Genomic DNA, 19,308 nt, shown 5'->3' on the forward strand with positions numbered 1-19,308 from the left:
CGCTCACGTGGCCGGAATGGTCAAGTTCACGGAAAGTGGCGTGGTGGTGTCCAGGGGCTGGGGGAGGGTGGGCGGGGAGCTTTTTAATGGGGACAAACTCAGTCTTGGGAGATGAAGAAGTTCTGGAGTTGGTTGCACAATATAGCATGAGCGTGCTTAAACCTAAACCGTGCTCTTAAAACAGTTAAGATGTAAATGCTATGACAACTGAAAGGAAGAGTCGCGTGTGCCAGTGGCTACCACGTTGGATGGCGCAGGGCATCGTCACGTGTGGTGCTGCCTGAGCACCCCGGGGTCCGGGGGGCCGGCCCGGAGGGGGCTCTCCGTGGAAAGCAAGCGCTCAGCCGTGTCTGCGAGCACGGGGTCTCTGCTTTTCCCACGTGGGGGTCCTGAAGTTCAGAACCCAAAACCTCCCAGCCCGGGGACGGGCCCCCACGGCTCCCCAGGGAGGGCTGCAGGAATGGGCTGTCACCTGTGCAGACGGCCAGGGGCTTCCCTGCAGCCGAGGAAGGACGGTGCTGTTTTCATTATAGTTTCTCAAGCAGGGCCCCTGGCGGGCAGGATGTTTGGTTTGGTTTGAGTTTCGGCAGCCAGCGCTGGTGCCTGCGGAGGGGCCCAGCCGGAATCCGGGTGACCCTCCCTCTCTCCGGGCTGCAGGGCCTGCTGGGGGGTGAGGGAGAGTTCAGGGGCTGCGCCTTCTGCCCTGGAGGCTGGAGGAGGAGGGGGGCGGGGAGGGGGCGGCCCCGTCCTGGGCAGAAAGGCGCCCAGACCCGCCACAGATGGAAGCAATTGTGGGTCACGTGGGGCGGGCTGAACTGCCGCCCCGCAAGGCAAGGCCCCACGTCTGGCTCCAGGAAGCGGCCCCAAAGCCACTTCGAGGGCCAGATGCAGCGCTGTGTGTCTTTGTTTATTTAAAGATGCTGGAAGCTCGGGAGAAGCAGATGCCCGGAGCCTTCCAGGGCCGCCTCTTCCCAGCCCGGGGGCGGCAGCTGGCGCCTGGGCCCCTGGCCTCAGGGAGGATTTGTGGACCCCCTTGGCAATTCCTGGCATTTTGTATATGTTGTATTGCTTCACTGCCCCCCAACTCCATGAAGGAGGAATGACGGGTGCCCTGGAGAGGCTGAGAGGATGGGGAGCCCAGGAATTGTCTGCTTGTGAAGATAACCGGCCCCCCACCCCCTTCTGACTTGCCGGCTCAGCCTCCTCTCTCGCCTCCTGCCCTGCCTGCCTGGGCCTCAGGAGGGGAAGGACGGGGAGGGGAAAGGAGGGGGCAGCGTGCTCCCCCCACACCACCACTCATGGCTTGCACCAGCTGGGGACACAGGGGCTCGGCCACGTGGGCTCAGCTACACGGGCACGTCCCGGGTTGGGATTTCCCCAGGAAGTGGCAGGGCGGTTGGACGGGAGCCTGGAGTGGGTGGCCAGGCAGGGCGAGCTTGGAAGGCTGCGCCCACCCACCCTCCGCCTCCAGGGCCCACGTCCCTGGTCCCTGCTGACATGGGGCTCTGCTTCCCCATGGATGTCCCCGGGGGGTGCCCTGTGGAAGGAGGACCATCTCAGGGACCAGCCACCCCCTTCCCGAGGGTTGGTGGGAGGGCCCGGGCGAGGAGGTGGCAGCGGCACGCTGTGTGGTCCCTTCCTTTGAGCTCGGGGAAGGGAAGAGAGACCTCGAGGTCCTGACCCTCCCAGGAGGCAGGCTGAGCAGAATGGCCCCGTTGGCACGCAGGGGTGCGGGGAGAGGCTGGGCCACTGGAGCAGGGAAGGGGCCGGAGGAGCACTGCGGGGAGCTGAGCGGGGCGTGTCGGGCATGCTGAGACGGGGCGTGTGTGCTCTCTAGCCAGACCTCCGTGGGAACTGACACCTCCTGGATGCCTTGAGCACCCGCTGGGTGGAGCCCCTCGGGTCTCCCGTGGGCACTTCCTGGGGGTCCTGCCCCAGCCCCAGGCCTCCTACCAGTAGGTGGACTTCTGCCGTGGGCACTTCCTGGGGGTCCTGCCCCAGCCCCAGGCCTCCTACCAGCAGGTGGACTTCTGAGGGCAGAAGGAGGGGGGACTCTTGCTTCTGACCTGCAGACGGAAGAAGCTCCAGTTATTTTGAGAAGTTCAGCCCCGCTGCCCATACACAGGCCTGAAAGCAAAACCTGGTCCTTACCGGCCGGCGTGCGGCGCCCGGGTACCAGGCAGGAAGGGCAGAGGCAGTGCTGGGCCCCCTCTCACCTGCCATCCCCCCGGGGACAGCTCTGTGTCCAGGCGCCGCGCCTTCCACCCGAGCACTCCCGCCTGCCCCCGGGACGTGGTGGGTTACTCGGGATTGAATGCACAGCCCGACTGGGACATGGTAGGAGGGGACAGGTGCTGCTTCCCTTCCCCCTTTCACCAGAGGGCAGATGCGAGACCGTCCCTCCCCTGTGTCCTGGCTCACGGGGGCCTCTAAGGCCTTTGAGCTGCGGCAGGTGTTGCAGCTTACCTGAGTCAGGTGAAGGAGAGAGCCACGTGGGGGCCGGGACGAGGAGCACTGGCCACACTGTCCAGACAAAGGCAGAGGAGGGTTCCGGGGTCAGCCCTGCCCGGGAGCCAGGGAGGGCCCGGGGTGGCACAAGTGGCAGAGAGATTAAAAAGCACGGCCCAGGCCGGGCGGGGTGGCTCACGCCTGTAATCCCAGCACTCTGGGAGGCCGAGGCGGGCGGATTGCTCGAGGTCAGGAGTTCGAAACCAGCCTGAGCAAGAGCGAGACCCCGTCTCTACTATAAATAGAAAGAAATTAATTGGCCAACTAATATATATAGAAAAAATTAGTCAGGCATGGTGGCGCATGCCTGTAGTCCCAGCTACTCGGGAGGCTGAGGCAGGAGGATTGCTGGAGCCCAGGAGTTTGAGGTTGCTGTGAGCCAGGCTGATGCCACGGCACTCACTCTAGCCTGGGCAACAAAGCGAGACTCTGTCTCAAAAAAATAAAAATAAAATAAAATAAAAACCGCGGCCAAGAACCGCGTGATGGAGCCGCCCGCTGGCCTAGGCGCAAGAATGAGGCCTGCGAGAAGCCCCATCACCCCTGACCCCTCCACTCTTCCTCCTCCAGCCACTGAGGCAGCTCCCGGCTGCGCTGGCGACATGGCCGACACCCCCAGAGATGCCGGGCACAAGCAGGCGCCCGCGCCACGGAACGAGAAGGCCCCCGTGGACTTCGGCTACGTGGGGATCGACTCCATCCTGGAGCAGATGCGCAGGAAGGCCATGAAGCAGGGCTTCGAGTTCAACATCATGGTGGTCGGTGAGTCCCCGTCCCGGAACCCCCGCGGGAACCTGCCTGGGCACAGCTCCTGGGCTCAGTCTTCCCTCCTGCGAAATGGGCCACAGGCCTGGCTCAGTGACGCGTTGCCAGTGCCCGGGAGGGGGTCCACGGCCGCCACGAGCTCCTCCGTGGGGCCTCTGCCCTCACATCAGGGGCCCCTGAGATAGCTAGTTAAGCCCGGGCGGGTCCCCCGTGAGTGCAGCTCTGCGACCAGTGACATCGCCTTGTGCTTGGACTTCTGTGGAAGCTTCTCCCAAGCTCTGGCTCCAGCCTGGCTCCCCTGACACCTAGCAGGCCTGGCCGGACACCCAGGAAGAGGGGCCACGTGACTTCAACACCCACCCCCCTCCGTGGCCCTGGAGAGCTGGAGGTCCCCAGGGGGGTGGTCCTCGATCAGTTGGAACCAGACAGGGCGAGGGGGCCGGGCTGGGGTGTGCAGGGGGCCGCCTCTTCTTGCCGAAGCCCCTCCAGCCCCATTCAGCCCTCGCAGTAACCCTGGGAGGGCCGGGCACCCCGATTTCCAGGTGGACGAGGTCCCTTGGTTCACAAGGGCAGAGGGAGGCAGAGGCACTGTTTTGACTCCCCAGACTGTGCTCTGCCCCCTGCTCTAGGGAGGGTCTGGGGCGGGCTCCACGCAGCCCAAACCCTCAGCAGAGGTGAGCCCGGCCTCCTTCTCCGCGTGGCGGCTGGGCAGCCGTGAGCCAGGCCTGTTTCCCCAACCTCTGCCAGCTGTGCGCGTCCTTCCCGCCCAGCTCTGCGGGTGCAATCGTGCACCTGCCTGGCTAGAGGCTTGCTTTCCTCCTCTGTGCCGCCCTGGACTCGGGCTCCTGGGGCGTCTTGGTGTCCTCTAGCTGCTTCGTGTGTGGCCTCTTGGGCTGGGAGTCCGTGACCGGCCTGACCGCTCATAGCCCACCACGCTCCGGTCGTCTGGACGCTGGCGGCTCGCTTTGTGGGAGGGCGCAGGCCGTGGCCAGGCCGTGACTCGCCCGTGTGGGCCAGACAGGGTGGGAAGGACCAGGGGACCTCTAGGCCTGGTGTGTGGCCCAGGCCCCTTCTGGAGCTTTGGCCAGGAGGAGGGGGAGAGCTGGCCTGGCCGCCCCCGCTGCCTCCCGCAGGCTCCTGCTGAGCCCCCCGGAGGCCTTCCTGGAAAACTCAGGGGCACGAGGGCGTCTGACTCCTCCCAGGCCCAAGGGTGTGGCTGGCCCGGCACTGGAGCCTGGCCGTGTGGGTTTGGAGGGTGAAGGCCCCAGGCTCGGCCTGCCTGGCGGGCACCGCGGGATGTTACTGGGCACCGCCGGGTGGGGCGGAGGGGCCGCGTGCAGGCCCTGCTGGCCCCCTCTGCAGAGCCCACCGACCGGCCCGGTTCCTTCCCCAGGGCAGAGCGGCTTGGGGAAATCCACCTTAATCAACACCCTCTTCAAATCCAAGATCAGCCGGAAGTCGGTGCAGCCCACCTCGGAGGAGCGCATCCCCAAGACCATCGAAATCAAGTCCATCACGCACGGTCAGCGGCCGCGGCTGGCGGGGCACAGAGACGCCCCTTCCTTCCCGGAGCGCGGGTGTGAGGGTGCCCGGGTCGGGCTGGCCCAGGTCCCCTAGCGGGGGAGGGGGGGACCCACTGTGTCCTGCCCCCCGGGAACGTTGGGGCTCCGGGCGGACCCACCAGGGCGAGGGGTCGGGGTGCTCCGGGCTCCCGTGGGGCCATCACACTGGCTCCCACAGACACCCGAGTTTTCCACCAAAAGCCTCGGGCGGGCACCGGGCTCACGGCACCAGCCTCCGTGGGAGCCGGTCTCGGGAGGCTGTCTCTCCGGTGTCTCCCTGCGGCCACTGCAGCCCTCCCGGGGGCACCCCAGGCCTGTGGGGTTCAGAGTGTCTGGGCGGGTCCTCGGCCCCTGACTCGGTGCCGTGGTTCTGCAGACATCGAGGAGAAGGGCGTCCGCATGAAGCTGACGGTGATCGACACGCCGGGTTTCGGGGACCACATCAACAACGAGAACTGGTAGGCTCCGGGCCTCGGGCGGGGGGCCCTCCCCCAGGAGGAGGAGCACTGCGGGGCCCTGCTCACACCCAGAGTCGGCGCGGGGGTGGGGGTGGGGAGGACTCCCCGGCCAGGGGGCTGCAGGGGCCTGACGTGCTGCTGAAGCCACGTGGGTTGAGGGTCAGAGAATTCTGGACCAGAGCAGAGTTACCCCTGCCCCTCCCTCACCCGCCCCAGAGGTCAAAGGCCAGCCCGGGGAGGCTGGTTCCGGAGACCTAAGATGAGGCTGTGGCGTCTCCGCTCAGAAATCCAGCCCTCCCGGGTGGTGCATGGGACCCGCCAGGGGGCCGGGTGGGAGGGTGTCCCATCCGTGCGAGGGCTGACCCGGCCCGCCCCCTGCAGCTGGCAGCCCATCATGAAGTTCATCAACGACCAGTATGAGAAGTACCTGCAGGAGGAGGTCAACATCAACCGGAAGAAGCGCATCCCGGACACGCGTGTCCACTGCTGCCTCTACTTCATCCCCGCCACCGGCCACTCGTACGTCCCTGCTGCGTCCCCTGTCCGGTGGTGGGTGGGTCCATCCTGGGCTCCATCTCAGAGCTGTCTGCCCTGCCCGAGCACAGAGGGACCGAGTCGGGGGCTGTGAAGTGGCCGGCCTGCCGTGCGTGCCCCGGGGGCCTTGCTCTGACCTGCACGCAGTGTGGCTTCCTCCCCGCGTCCCTGCCTTTCAGCCTGTGCCGGGGGAGCCGAGGACCAGGCCGGCCCTGGGCTGTTCCAGGACTCAGAGGCCTGCGCCTCGGCCCGCCCTGCTGCTCAGGCCAGACCTCAGCCAGCCCCGGCAGGGGGATTGGGACCCTGCAGCCGTTGCCCTTAAAGTCACCTGACCCTTGCGCCGGGGCCCTGCCTCACGACAGGAGCCCCAGGAGGGATCAAGGCGTTCGTAGGCGAGAGGGAACGGCACCATCCCAGTGGGGCTGGACCAGGGCTGCTGGGGGCCGAGGCCCCTTTCCTGCTGCCCGTGCCGTCCGCACCTGCAGATGCACCCGGATGGAGGGCAGCAAGGCTGGGCAGCCACGGCGCCCTGGTAGTGGCCCTGTCCACGGCTGCTGGTGTTGAGGTGCCCCCAGCGCCCGGTCCTGCGGGGCAGGGGCGGCTTTTCACTGTCTTTACTTAAGCAGCTGCCTGGAGCCCGCCTCTCCCCAGGCCGAGTCTGTGCCAGCCTATATTGCTGTCGGGGCTCTGCTCCAGCAGGAGGGGGTGCCCTGTTCAGGGGCTCTGCTGCCCCTGCCTGCCACTCTGTCCTTGCATCTCTGGCCCCAGGCTCACCCCTGACAGCCAGCGTGTCACAGGGGCAGCCGAGCCTGCCTCTGCCCTCCCCATCAAAGCCTAGCACGCAGCAGGACGGCCATCTGAGCCCCTGTGTGGGCACATGTTGGGGACAGTGGGGAACTAGGACCTCATGGCTAAGGGTGCTCAGAGTCAGCCACCCTCCCCCCAGCCCCTGTGCAGGGGTGCTGCTCATGTCTGGGGCCTGCCTGTCCCCTTCCCTCTGTCCCTCCCTCACTGCTTGGCTGGGCTCAGCCCAGGGCCTCGCCAGCACAGGCCCCCTCGTGAGCCCCGAGCTGCCCCTGCCTTGTGGGGACCCTCCCTCGTTTCCCCGTTTCCCGCCAAGCCGAGTGCCATCCCGCCGTCTGTTGCAGGCTCAGGCCCCTGGACATTGAGTTCATGAAGCGCCTGAGCAAGGTGGTCAACATCGTCCCGGTCATCGCCAAGGCCGACACGCTGACCCTGGAGGAGAGGGTCTACTTCAAGCAGCGGGTAGGGCTCGGGGTGGCCTGGACAAGCCGTGGGCCGGGCAGGGCCACGCAGCCCCGGGGGCACGGCCGGTCGCTCTGCACAGGCTGGTGGGTGCTGGGGGTGGTCCCGGGAGGCCCAGCTCCCCTCGTCTCCGTGAGCTTCCCGTGAGGTCTGCTCTCTCACAGCCTCCCAGCCGCAGGGTCTGGGGTTGGGGAAGAGCAGACCAGGCGGGCGGCGACCCTCCCTCCCAGGCTGCGGAGGGGCGTCAGGCACCACCCGCCTGGTTCTTATTAGATGCAAGGGAAACCCCAAAGGGACGGTCTCTGCAGGGGGCGAGTGGCTGCTTCTCCTCTGCCACAGTCCGAGGCAGCGGGAGGGGTGTCCGGGCAGGAGGGCGAGCCCCGGGCAGCTTCTTCCCAGGGGTGGCTCGTCAGACCCGCCTGGGGAACGCTTAAGCCCCGAGGTGCCTGGGCTCCCGCAGAGGCGCCCCGAGCCACCTGCACGAGCTCAGCCCCCAGCCCCGGGCCAGGCGCCAGGGATTTCCCAGCATGCCTAGGGAAGGACTGTCCACTGCACAGTCAGGGACAGGAGCGAGGAGCCCCGGGAGGCTCGGCTCTGTGCCCGGGCAGACGCGCCGCTGTCGCTGGGCTGCGCCCGGGTGCAGGTGGTTTACACGGCAGGTGCGCGCTGGGCTGCAGGAGGGCTGGGGGCTGCACCTGGGGGGTTTCAGGAGGGGAGGGCTTGGCAGCCCTGAGCTATATTTCCTTGCGGGTGTGAGGAGCTGGGGAAGGAGCACAGGAGCGGGCCGGGGGCCGGGAGCCCTCAGGACCTGCGGCGTTGCTCACCGAGGCGGGTCTGCAGCTGACCCCTCCCCTTGGGAGGCGCAGGAATGGGGGACTACCAGGGTCACAGCCCCAGAGTCCCCCCCTGACCTCAGCCTCGTGGTGTGGAGGTCACCTGTTGGGCAGATTCCAATGGGTGGGCAGAGCCGGCCTCGGGGACATGCCACCTCTGTCTCCCTCCACAGATCACCGCGGACCTGCTGTCCAACGGCATCGACGTGTACCCCCAGAAGGAGTTCGACGAAGACTCAGAGGACCGGATGGTGAACGAGAAGTTCCGGGTGAGTGACCGCACCGGGACCCGCTCCCGGGACCCTCGATTCCTGCTGGAGGGCCTGGCGGGGTGGGTGTCCCGCCCTGTCTAGGGGCTTTGGGGGACGTGGGGAGACGGGGCCCAGGTGTCCACACCGGCCCTCTCAGGCCAAGGTCTCTGGCCGGGGGCTCAGGGCAGCCCAGGGGTGGGGGGACGGGCCTTTCCACACACGTGCCCAATGCCACCACCGCCCTTTCCAGGAGATGATCCCGTTCGCCGTGGTGGGCAGTGACCACGAGTACCAGGTCAACGGCAAGCGGATCCTGGGGAGGAAGACCAAGTGGGGCACCATCGAAGGTACTGCCGAGCCGGCCCGGTGCAGCCAGCGGGAGACAGGGTCATAACCGTGGACCCAGAGCCCTGGGAACCTCGGCTCTTGCATTGCCCCGCCCAGTGGGAGGGGGCACGTGGCTTGTCCAGGGGCCTCATCCCAGTGTCCCGTGGGTCAGGAAGATATCCGGGGAGGTGGGTGCCGGCTGTTTCTCAGGCAGCTGTGTGACCCCGGACAACTCGCCCAACATCTCTGGGCCTAGGTCTGTCCAGCTCTGGGAACCAGACGGACCCTCGGACCTGCCCCCTGCAGAAGTTCCCAGGACCCCCACCCCGCAGTGTCCTGTGGCTGCTGTAACGAATGACACAAACTGGGGGCTTAAAACCGCAGACGTTTGCTCTCCCAGCCCCTGAAATCGGGGCGTCAGTGGCAGGCGGTTCCCTACCGGAGGCCCTGGGGGAGAACCCTCCCCGGCTTGTCTCCTCCGGGTGGCTCCCGGCAGCCCTTGGCGTCCCTGGGCTGTAGACGCGTCGCTCCGATCTCTGTCTCACTGTCACAGGGCCGTCGTCCTTGTGTGTCTCTGTGTCTCCCTCTCTCCTTACGAGGACACCGTCATCGGACTTAGGGCCACCCTAGGTGGATGGTCCCATCTGGAGATCCTTCATTAAGGCTTTCCACGAGCTCACAGCCGTGGGTGGCAGGGTTGGGGCTCAGATATGTTGGGCACAGTTTAACCCACGATGGTGTTGACACCCTGGGCAGGCGTTCTTGTACTCTGCCTCTCTGTTCCTTTCCTCCTCGACAGAACAGAGGGAAAGGGGAGTGCAACGTGGGAGGGAAGCCACGCTGTGAGAGCAGCTTGGCTAAAGAGCCCAGTAGGGGAGGGAGCGGGAAGCCGTGGCTCTGTGAGTTTGGGGTGAGTCTCTCAACCCTCCAGGCCTCCGTCTGCGCCATCCAGAGTGGCGGGTCTCTGCACCAGGGCTCTAGTAAGTTGAGAGGATGTCCCACGGACCACTGGAGCTTTGGGCGAGCAATTGCTTTAAGAAACTGGTCATGGGCCGGGCGCGGCAGCTCACGCTTGTCATCCCAGCACTCTGGGAGGCCGAGGCAGGAGGATGGCTTGAGGCCGTGAGTTGGAGACCAGCCTGAGCAAGAGCGAGACCTCGTCTCTACTAAAAACAGAAAAATTAGCTGGGCGTGGAGGTGTGCACCTGTAGTCCCAGCTACTCGGGAGGCTGAGGCAGGAGGATCGCTTGAGCCCAGGAGTTTAAGGCTGCAGTGAGCTATAATGATGCCACTGCACTCTCGCTGGGTGACAGAGAGAGACCATGTCTCAAAAAAAAGGTTATGGTGACAGCTCCCAGGCAGGAAGCCCTCACAGAGCCGACTCAGATGAGGGTTATCCCATGGAAAAGTCCGAGCCAGCTCCCTGTAGGGTCGGCCCCCTCCTTGCAGGGAGGAGCTGCAGCCAGGCAGAAAAGCTGCCAGGGGTGCCAGAGCCCTGCAGTGGTCGCCCTGGAGTTAGGGGGAGGGCGTGGAGAACACGTGGGCCCCTCTCTCTTGGGGTCTGCCCCCTCCCTGCCGCGCCCCTGGCGGGACCTACACACGGGAGCTGGCAGGCTGGGTGCGGGCTGGGTGCAGCCTGGTGTTTCCCAGCGTCTGTCTGCACGGTCAGGCTCTTCCCTGGGCCACTCCCCTTGGCCCCTCCTCTTCCAGTTCCTCTCTTCCTCTGCCCAAGGAAATCTGGCTGTTGAGGAACCTTTTTAAGAAAGGCACGTTTCCGAGGCCCGCGGGGGCGGGGCGGGGCGGCCCGAGGCTTGGCGGGCCTCTGCTGCCCCCTGGTGGCCATCCCGGTAAGGGACGCTGTCGGGGGGAAAAAGCTTTGCCAATTGTGGTTGTCACATCACCAGTGGCTCACGTTAGGAGCAGTGGCCCCAGGGAACTGTAGGGACGGTTCCCACACCCCATGATGACCTTGGCGACTTCCCCAGAACACCAGTAGGCTTTTAGACCAGGGACCTTGTAAGTGGAAACCTGGCCGGAGAACCACCCACTCAACTCACCTGGCAGGTGTGGCTGTGTGCACTGTCTCCCGGGACCTCTCCCATCCTTAGAGACCACCTGTAGTTAACCAGGAGGGAGGCAGGAGGGGGAAACTATACCTTGAACTCACCTTGTCCTGTCCTGTCCCCGAGGGGTGGGTGACATCATCATCCCCATTCTGCAGATGGGGAAACTGAGTGTCAGAGAGATGCCAGGATGCAGAGATCACACCCTCGAACTGTGAGCTGCGAGAGCTTGGTCCTTCCTGCCAGCCCTCGCCGCCGCGCAAAGCTAGATGAGAATGCGGGTCCGCCGGCGGCAGGGTCTGGTGTGGACACAGCCGGGGGGGGGGGTTGGCGTGTTGGGGAGGCCCAGGCAGGAGGTGACCGGCACAGAACCGAGAGCTGGGTGGGGTGGAGGCAGGTGGGCTTTGCGTGGCCTGGCCCTGCCTGCAGGCTTGTCCAGCGAAAACCCGACCTTTCAACTCTGAGAAGAGCCACGTGGCTCCGTGACGGGGCGGCCGGGAGCCAGGTGTGTGGGTTCCGAGTGCTGCTGTGGCCTCGGAGCTCTGGAGCCTGGGCAGACACCTCCTGCGCCCTCCAAGCCCCCCTTTCATAAGACGACAAAAGCGGGTTTGTTGGCTGGGCACGGTGGCTCACGCCTGTAATCCCAGCACTCTGGGAGGCCGAGGTGGGCGGATTGCTGGAGGTCAGGAGTTCTAAACCAGCCTGAGCAAGAGCAAGACCCCGTCTCTACTATAAATAGAAAGAAATTAATTGGCCGACTAATACATATAGAAAAAATTAGCCAGGCACAGTGGCACATGCCTGTAGTCCCAGCTACTCGGGAGGCTGAGGCAGGAGGATCGCTTGAGCCCAGGAGTCTGAGGTTGCTGTGAGCGAGGCTGACGCCACGGCACTCACTCTAGCCTGGGCAACAAAGTGAGACTCTGTCTCAAAAAAAAAAAAAGCAGGGATGTGGTAGATACCTTGCAGGGCGTGTGCAGTGTGGACGGAGGGCACCTTGCAGAGTAGCTCCTGACACCTGCCTGTTCGCCTTCTCTGCCCCTGGCTAGAAGGTCCCGTGTTATAGGATAATTACGCAGACCTGGCGCTGTGTGGCCATAAGTTACAAATCACAGCAATAATGTGACCCTCTGCGATGGCCACCAGCGTGCACCTGTGGTGGACCCCCCACCACATCTTCCTGCGTCCCCTAGAAGTGACCGCTGTCCCGAGCTGGTGCCTGTCACACCCTTGGGTTCTTGTGTGCGTGTGACGTGTGCGCCTCCCTGAGCGTGCGGTGTTTGGCTGCTGGCTCCTGAGCTTGACGTGAACGTAGCCCGCAGTGCGTGGCCTCGTGCACACATGTCTCCTGTGCGTGTGCCCTGAGCACAGGTGTGGTGGGTGGGCCGTGTGGGAGGACACCCAGGGGCCGCAGGTTGCTTTAAAAGCCCTGCTCCAGTCCCAGCCCCTACCCGTCCTCAGGGCTGTGACTTCTGGGACGTCCCGCTCTTCCCGGGAGCCTCCCTGGTCACCCCGGTGGTGCAGGGGCCCCACTTTCCTCACGGTGGCTCTCCCACGCTCTCTGCTTGGTCGCGTGCCACCTCCCTGCTAGCCTGGAGCCTTCTGGAGAGCAGGAGCTGGGGCTGTGTGGTCACCCCAGTTCTCACCTGCAGGGCAGGTGACTCCCCCCTCCCCGCCCCCACCCACCGGGCTGTCCTGGAAGCCACTCTCAGCACCAGCATCAGGGGCAGGAGGGCTGGGTGGGGACCAGGGAAGGGCCTGGGACACTGAACCTCTGCTGTCTCCTCTCCTCAGTGGAAAACACCACACACTGTGAGTTCGCCTACCTGCGGGACCTGCTCATCAGGTGAGACGCGGGGCCTCGCAGTTCTGGGCGCAGGAGCTGACAGTCTGTGCCCCTGAAGGCCCCCGAGAGGGGCCGATGGCCGTGTTAGGGGCTGGGGGGGGGTCAGAGCCCCTGGGCAGAGCGGGCGCGTCCTGCCCTCTGCCTGCCCTGCCCTCTGGAAGACCTCAGAACCCATTTTCTGAATTAAAAAATAAAAAAAACCCACGTGGAAATAAGAGGCGAAAACCTTTTTTTAGCCCATATGAGGTCACCTGGGTGGCCAGGCTGCGCTTTGACCCACCGAGGCCTGGGCCTGTTGGTCAGCAGGTGGCTACTGAGGCCTTGGCAGGTGGCAGGGGCGTCCTCCACTCCGTCCCAGCAGCCTGTGACCCCGGCCCCTTTGACCTGGCCGAGGCTTCTCCTTGGTCCTCGGGCCCAGGCAGGAAGGGGACAGCCCCGGTAGAGAGGAGCAGGGCGGCCCCGGAGCAGCGCAGAGGGTGGGGCCTCCTGCCGGTGCCAGGGCTCCCGGCCTCTCTCAGCCTGCGGGGTGCACGCTGGGAGTGACGGCAAGAGAAGGGGCCTCCAGGGTGGCCGGGGGAGGGGGAGTGACACCAGCCACGCCCCATCTCGGAGAGCCTGGGCCTTGCAACCCCCATTCCTTGTCTTCCCTCTTGAGCCCCCAGGGAGGGAGAGTCTGAGCCCAGGACTTTCTTTCCTGGGGGGCAGTGAGGACCCGAAAAGGGAGACCCGTAGCTAGAACACGTGTGCCCCGGGAGACCGACCCTTGCCCGTCACCTGTGCCCGGGCCTGGGGGAGCCGCCCGCCCGGCCATGGCGGGGGCTGGGGGGCTGGGCGGGCAGCTGTCCTGTGGCCCCCGCGCTGACCCGTCCCCCCCCCCAGGACGCACATGCAGAACATCAAAGACATCACCAGCAGCATCCACTTCGAGGCCTACCGCGTGAAGCGCCTCAACGAGGGCAACAGCGCCATGTCCAACGGCGTCGAGGAGAAGGAGCCGGAAGCCCAGGAGATGTAGACGCCTCCCCCGCCCCGCCCCGCCCCCGCCCCCGGGTCCTCCTGCCCACCCCACTCCCCGGCCTGCCCATTGCCCCATTTTATTTTATATCATTTTGTCCGTTTGTCACCGTTCTCCGCCCCTCTGACACGCGGCCACGCAACAAGAGAAGGTGTGTCCTCCAGAGCGCGTCTGTCCTTGGCCGGCCGGTGCGGCCGCGGGCTGGGCGGCCTCCCTGGCCCTGCGGTCTGGGGGCAGCTGGACTGTAGCCGAAGGAGGGGCGCGAGGACCCCCTGAATCCACACGGCCCTCCGTCCCTCTCGGCCACGGCCCCCAGGGCGTGCCCAGGGGAGGGTGGAGCCGGCCGGGTGGACCGGGACCCCCCCACGGCCCCCAGCTCCACGGGCGATCACCCAGACCACGTAACTCAGAGAGCGCCTGCCCCTACCCTGCTCCCAGGGGAGGCCAGAGAATCCCACAACCTCAGTTGCCGCCTGCGTAGACCCGGCGCGGCCCCTTGGCAGCCGCCCGCCCGTGAGCCCGTCCTGGGGCAGAAAGTGCCTTTATCGCAGCCGTCCACGCGAGCCGCTTGAGCCGGACAGGCCGGGTCGGAACGAGGGAGGCGTGTGTGTGTCTGCACCTCCCGCGTCCCACCGCCGTCTCTACCTCCCGCGGGGCTGCGGGGGCTGCTGGCGTGCTGGGACCCGACTGAGGACGAAAGGGAAGGGAAAACGGTGCGCCCACGCCACCCCTGATTTTTGGGGAGGTCCAAGCAAGTGAATCTGGTGGAGGAGCTGAGGGAGGAAGCCGTGGAAGGTGCCGGAAGGAAGGTTGGGGGTGGGGGCATGTGGGCCGTGGCTTGGGGCCGAAGTGGCCCCAGTGCCCACACTGCCCTCCTGACTGGGGAAGGGTGTGTGTGTGTCCGTCTGTCTGTCCAGTCTGGTTTGGCCCCAGACTGGGCGATGGTTCCCCTGAGCTCAGGTGGCCCCTGCAGCACTCACCCCTGCGTGGCTCTGGCCTTGGTGGCCTGTGCACCTGGGGAGGTGGGGGCCGGGTGAGCCTGGGCCCCTGCACCCAGGAGCCCAAGAAGGTGAGACGAGGGGTCGGTGTGCACAGCCCTCAGCCCAGCTGCTGAGCACAGCCGGCCCCCTCTCCCTCTGTCCCCAGCAGGGGACCGGCAGGGTGTCATGGCGTGCACAGCTGGGCAGAGCCTTTTCCTGCCCTTCCTGTCTTGCTCCCGCGGAGGGGGAGGGGCCGGGCAGGAGTCCACACAGGTGCAGCACCTGCCTGCAGGCACTAGGCTGGCTTCCTGTGGCCCAGAGGGGTGGGACAGGAGCCATGGTGCAGGCTTGAGGGGCGTGCACGTGTGTGGGGGGCCGCTGTGTTGAGCGTCTTGCCCCCTCCCCACCTAAGATAGGAAAGGCCCCCACCAAACCCTTCAGCGGGATAGTTTACTTGCCAACTCGCCACGTTTTTGCCAAAACCAAGATTCAAAGGAAGTGTCCATCTCCGGTGCCAGGGCCCGGCCGCGGGGCGGCGGGTGGCAGCGTCCCGCCCGGCTGGCTTCGCTTTCCCTCTCTGTGCCGGACCTGGGGACCCGTTAGCTCCCTCAGGCTCTGTTCCGCAACGGCCTTCTGCTCGGTGCCTCCCGAGAAAATCGTCTCTTTTTGTATAAATGACTAAGTGTTGAAAGTGTATTTCCTGAAATAAATGTCTCAAATGCAAACCAGAGTGAGGGTCTTTTCTGCCCCGTGGAGATTTGGCCTCGGGACCAGGTGGGGTCAGTTGCAGGCAGCGGCGAAGCGGTCAGGGCAGGGTGGATCTTGAATTAATTCATGCTCCCGAGAATTGACACAAAAACAAGGACTCCCTGGGAATTTATGGCCCCAGGGCGTTTCCTAGACAGAGCACTTGCACAGCGAGATGACACCGAGTGATGGAGATGACACCCAGTAGTGATCGTTGCGGAGTCATTTAGTCTACCTGGGGGTCGGGGGGAGGTTTCAGACACTTGAGACACACTCACTGGTGCAGAATACAGAAGAGAGAATAGCAGATCTTTGCGTTTCCATTAAAGGCAGGTCTGAGGGGCTTCCTCAGAGACTGCCGCCTCTCGTTAGTGTGTCCTTGAAAATAAGTTTCTCTCTTGCTTTTTTTTTTTCCCCCTGAGAGACAGGGTCTTGCTCTGTCACCCAAGCTAGAGTGCCGTGGCGTCATCACAGCAACCTCTAACTCCTGGGCACAAAGGATCCTCCTGCCCCAGCCTCCCCGGTAGCTGGGACTCCAGGTGTGCACCACCACAACGCCTGGCTAATTTTTTCTGTTTTTAGTAGAGATGGGGGTCTCGCTCTTGCTCAGGCTGGCCTCGAACTCCTGAGCTCAAGATCAAGAGGTCCTCCCACCCCAGCCTCCCGGAGTGCTGGGGTTACAAGTGTGAGCCGCAGCGCCCGGCCCCCACTTTTTCCTTTTTTTGGAATTTAAATCTATTAGGTCAAACCCCATGAGCTGGTGAGTATTTGACATTTGTTTGATGCCAACGTAACTGGTTCTGGGAGAACTTGGCCCCAGATGGACGAGAACCCGGGGCATGGGCGAGCGAGCTTTGCTTTCACACGCACATGGGAAGAGGCCAGGGCGGCTGTGGACCGGCGCCCTGTGCAGAGGTGGGTCACCTGGGTTCCTTCTCCCACGGGTCCTCGTTTCCTGCAGATGCCGTAACGGACGGCCCTAACCTGTGCGGCTTAAAACAGCAGAAATTTATGCCCACAGTCCTGGAGGCCAGACGTCCGAGATCGGGTGGCCTCGGGGCCCTGCCCCTCCCAAAGGCTCCCGGGAGGACCCTTCCTGGCCCCTGGAGGGCCCCAGACTCTGCCTCCATCTGTTCATGATCTCACCTTTTCTGTCTCTACAAGGACGTTCTGTTAGGATTTAAGGCCACCTTAATTCAGGTGGATGTTATTTAGGTCTTTAATGACATCGGCAAAGGCTCTATTTCCAAATCGGGTTGCATTCTGAGGTCCGAGTGGACGTGAGTTTGTTGTGGGGGACGCGGTTCAGCCCCCCCACTCCCCCTTCCCCAGGTCCACACGGCCGCAGAGGTGGAAATGGGGAAAGCCCCGACGTGGGACTCGGGAGGTCTGGGTTCCAGGCTCACCCTGCCACCAACAAGCTGGGGGCCTCTGGGGCGTCTCGACCTCTCTGGGCTTCCCCTGGCTCAGTCGACCATCCCGGCTGCTCCAGATTTTGGAGAAGGCAAGTGGCTTTTGCCTCCAAATGGGCCAGTGGGCACTGGCCCTGTGCAGCCCCTACTTTGGGATTCTGAGTTGTGTCACTGGCTATTGCCGTGGGCGCAGGCAGGATGAGAGGGGTGGCACTGGGGGGGAGTTGCCAGCCTGGAGCCCGCCTCCCTAGGGCCCTCCTGACTCTGAGGGCTCAGCCCCACCCCACCTTGGAGCTCCCCTTCCTCCAGACTGACTGTCCCCACTTTGGCCCCTGCTGTCCATCCCTGGGGTGTAGGGAGCCTGGCCCTCCTCACCGCCACCCTCTCCGAGCGAGGCCCTGGGAGTCCAGCTCCTCCTCACTCGGGCCAACGTGGCCGGCCCAGGGGCCTCCTGTCCCCATCCCACATCCAGCCGGCTCCCTCACCCTTACACCGCGGTCATCATTGACCGGACTGACCGTCACCTCTGCCCAGCCACCCTGCACCTCCCATCCCAGTGTTGGGGGGACGCCCCACCCCACCAGGCAGATCTGCTGTGGAAGCAGGTGGCCAGCCACCCCAGTTTGCCTGAAAGTGAGGGATGTCCAAGGACAAGGGAGTTTCAGTGCTAAAACCAGGGACGTCCCGGGCAAAGTGGGCAAGTTGGTCGCCCTGTGTAGGACCTTCACAGCACTCTGCCCCTTCCTTCTCCCACCTCTGGGAGCCCTGACCTCCTCATGCCCATTCGGCCCAACAGGCTCTGTAAGGGGTCATGTGATCCGGGCCGGGCTGTCATCAAGGGGGGGCCAGCCTCGTGCACCTGCCGGGGAGCAGTGAGGCTCGTGGGGGCCGCGGAGCCCTGTGTCCTTGCCTCCTTCCCTGTTCTGGGCCACAGGGTTTGAAGCCAGAAAAATAAAATCGAAATGCAGCCTTTGGGCCTTTCCAGACCAGCCTTGTGCGAGTCCTGCGGCCCGGGGAGCTCGGGCCGGGCTCTGCGGTGGGTGGGCTGCACCTGCACGCTCCTGGGCAGGGAGCCAGGTGGGAATCGGGGACCTGCTAGGAGAGGGCCACACTTGGGCCTCCTTTTGGGTCTGTATTTATGGACGTCTCTCCTCCCATGTTTTACACACTACTCTCCGGCTGTAAAAGTAGCGTGTACACTTGTGGAAATGCCAGAAAAATACCCCATGAAGAAAATCAAAAGTCCCCACAATGCTGCCCCTGGGGTATTGGTCTCTGGTCCCCTCCTGGTGCAGTGTCATTGTCATTTTCATAACGGAGAAGCAGCGGTCCCCCCTGTGCACGGCTTTGCATCCTGCTGGGTCTGGTTTTGGGGGTACTGGGGTGCTGGGGGCTTCCCAGGAGGCCTGGGAGGGGAGGCAGGCGGGCGCTGGCTGGAAGGGGGTGTGGAATGGGTGCAGAGGTCTGGGCCAGGCCCCAGCGTGTCCGCCTGCTCCCGCTCACGCCCAGCAGGGAGCCCGGGCGAGGCTGTCCTGGCGGGGGTCCTGGGAGCAGGCTTCAGAGGAGAGCGCCCCTCCCCCGCTCACCCCTCCCCCTCCCCGTGGAAGCCTCTCCTGTCCTTCCTTCCGCGGGGTTGGGCCAGCTCTGGTGTCCCAGCGGTGGGGGTCTGTGCAGGGCTCGGGCTCATTTCCTGTGTTGGAGCCGGAATGCCTTCCAGATGTTCACGCTGCCTGAAGGCGTGGCCGTGAGGGGCGGGAGAAGCAGCTGTCGGGGATGCCGTCTGGCGCCCACACTCGGCACACGGCAGTCGCTGACTACAGGGTCCCCTGTGAGGGGCCAGGCCGGCCCGCCAGTCTCCCCTCGGAGGACACCCGAGAAACAGGGAAAGGCAAGGACAGCAACACGCACGGAAACCCACGGCTGCCGGCAACCTGCTTACCTGTGGGAGGTAAAAACAATTTTTTAAATACATGTGCAAAACATTTGCTATTTTTGGTTTTCCAAAATGAAGGTTGGTGGTGCATTTCCTTTGGTAACCTGCGTTGATACTATCAATAAGCATTTTGGTTTTGAAGACAGGATTTTAATAGCTATACAGTGCTCCATGGTGTAAACATATCTTATTCAATGAAATGGCGATTTCTAAGTTTTTGCTCTTGTCACCAGGCTGCAGTCAGAATCCTGGTGGGGATCCGTGTGGCCAATGGCCGAGCTGTCCCTGTGTCCCCTGCGGGAGGAGAGAGGTGCCTGGTGCTTGCAAGCTTGCTTGGGAGGAGCAGGAAGCAACGGGAATCACGCAAAAGCCCGCGCCAGGAGGGCCTCTCGTCGACCAAGAGATGAGAGGAGGCGAAGGACTGGTGTCCCCGCGTCCCCACGACCCCCTTCCCTGCCGTCCCATCTGTGGTCTGCACTCAGGCAGAGCGTGCTTTCGAGGTCTTGCCGAGCCTCAGAGTCACACAGCCGAGGGGCCCACAGAGCTGGGAGGGCCAGGGCGCAGCCATTCCTCCGGCCCCAGTACGGAAATGCCCGTGTTCCGGCACCTTCCCACGCAGACTCGGTCGTGCGCTTGGCATCTCTTGGATTTGGGTCCGTGTGAAAGACACCAGGGGGGTCACCCCTCGTAGACCAGAGTTCAGAGCAGGGTGGGCCAGGGGACGGGGCTGAACGCAGACACAAGAGCCCCTGGGCACTGCTGGGGGTCACCCCTCGTAGACCAGAGTTCAGAGCAGGGTGGGCCAGGG

General features: G+C 64.4%; 1 protein-coding gene across 6 annotated transcripts in view; it reads left to right on the forward strand.

Moving 5' to 3' along the window:
- The window catches only part of SEPTIN9 (septin 9), a 171,678-nt gene extending 156,545 nt beyond the window's left edge, over window positions 1-15,133 (forward strand). For all 6 annotated transcript variants that reach the window (XM_012756250.3, XM_012756252.3, XM_012756251.2 and 3 more), the window contains 9 exons: window positions 3,079-3,270; window positions 4,667-4,795; window positions 5,212-5,293; window positions 5,675-5,812; window positions 6,976-7,093; window positions 8,100-8,195; window positions 8,428-8,524; window positions 12,362-12,413; window positions 13,293-15,133. In XM_012756250.3, the coding sequence (XP_012611704.2) occupies window positions 3,079-3,270; window positions 4,667-4,795; window positions 5,212-5,293; window positions 5,675-5,812; window positions 6,976-7,093; window positions 8,100-8,195; window positions 8,428-8,524; window positions 12,362-12,413; window positions 13,293-13,428 (1,040 nt within the window). In that variant the 3' untranslated portion in view covers window positions 13,429-15,133. The remainder of the gene's footprint in view (window positions 1-3,078; window positions 3,271-4,666; window positions 4,796-5,211; window positions 5,294-5,674; window positions 5,813-6,975; window positions 7,094-8,099; window positions 8,196-8,427; window positions 8,525-12,361; window positions 12,414-13,292) is intronic.
- The last annotated feature ends 4,175 nt before the right edge of the window (window positions 15,134-19,308 follow it).

The sequence above is a fragment of the Microcebus murinus genome, chromosome 18, assembly GCF_040939455.1.
Source record: "Microcebus murinus isolate Inina chromosome 18, M.murinus_Inina_mat1.0, whole genome shotgun sequence".
Classification (NCBI taxonomy): Eukaryota; Metazoa; Chordata; class Mammalia; order Primates; family Cheirogaleidae; genus Microcebus; species Microcebus murinus.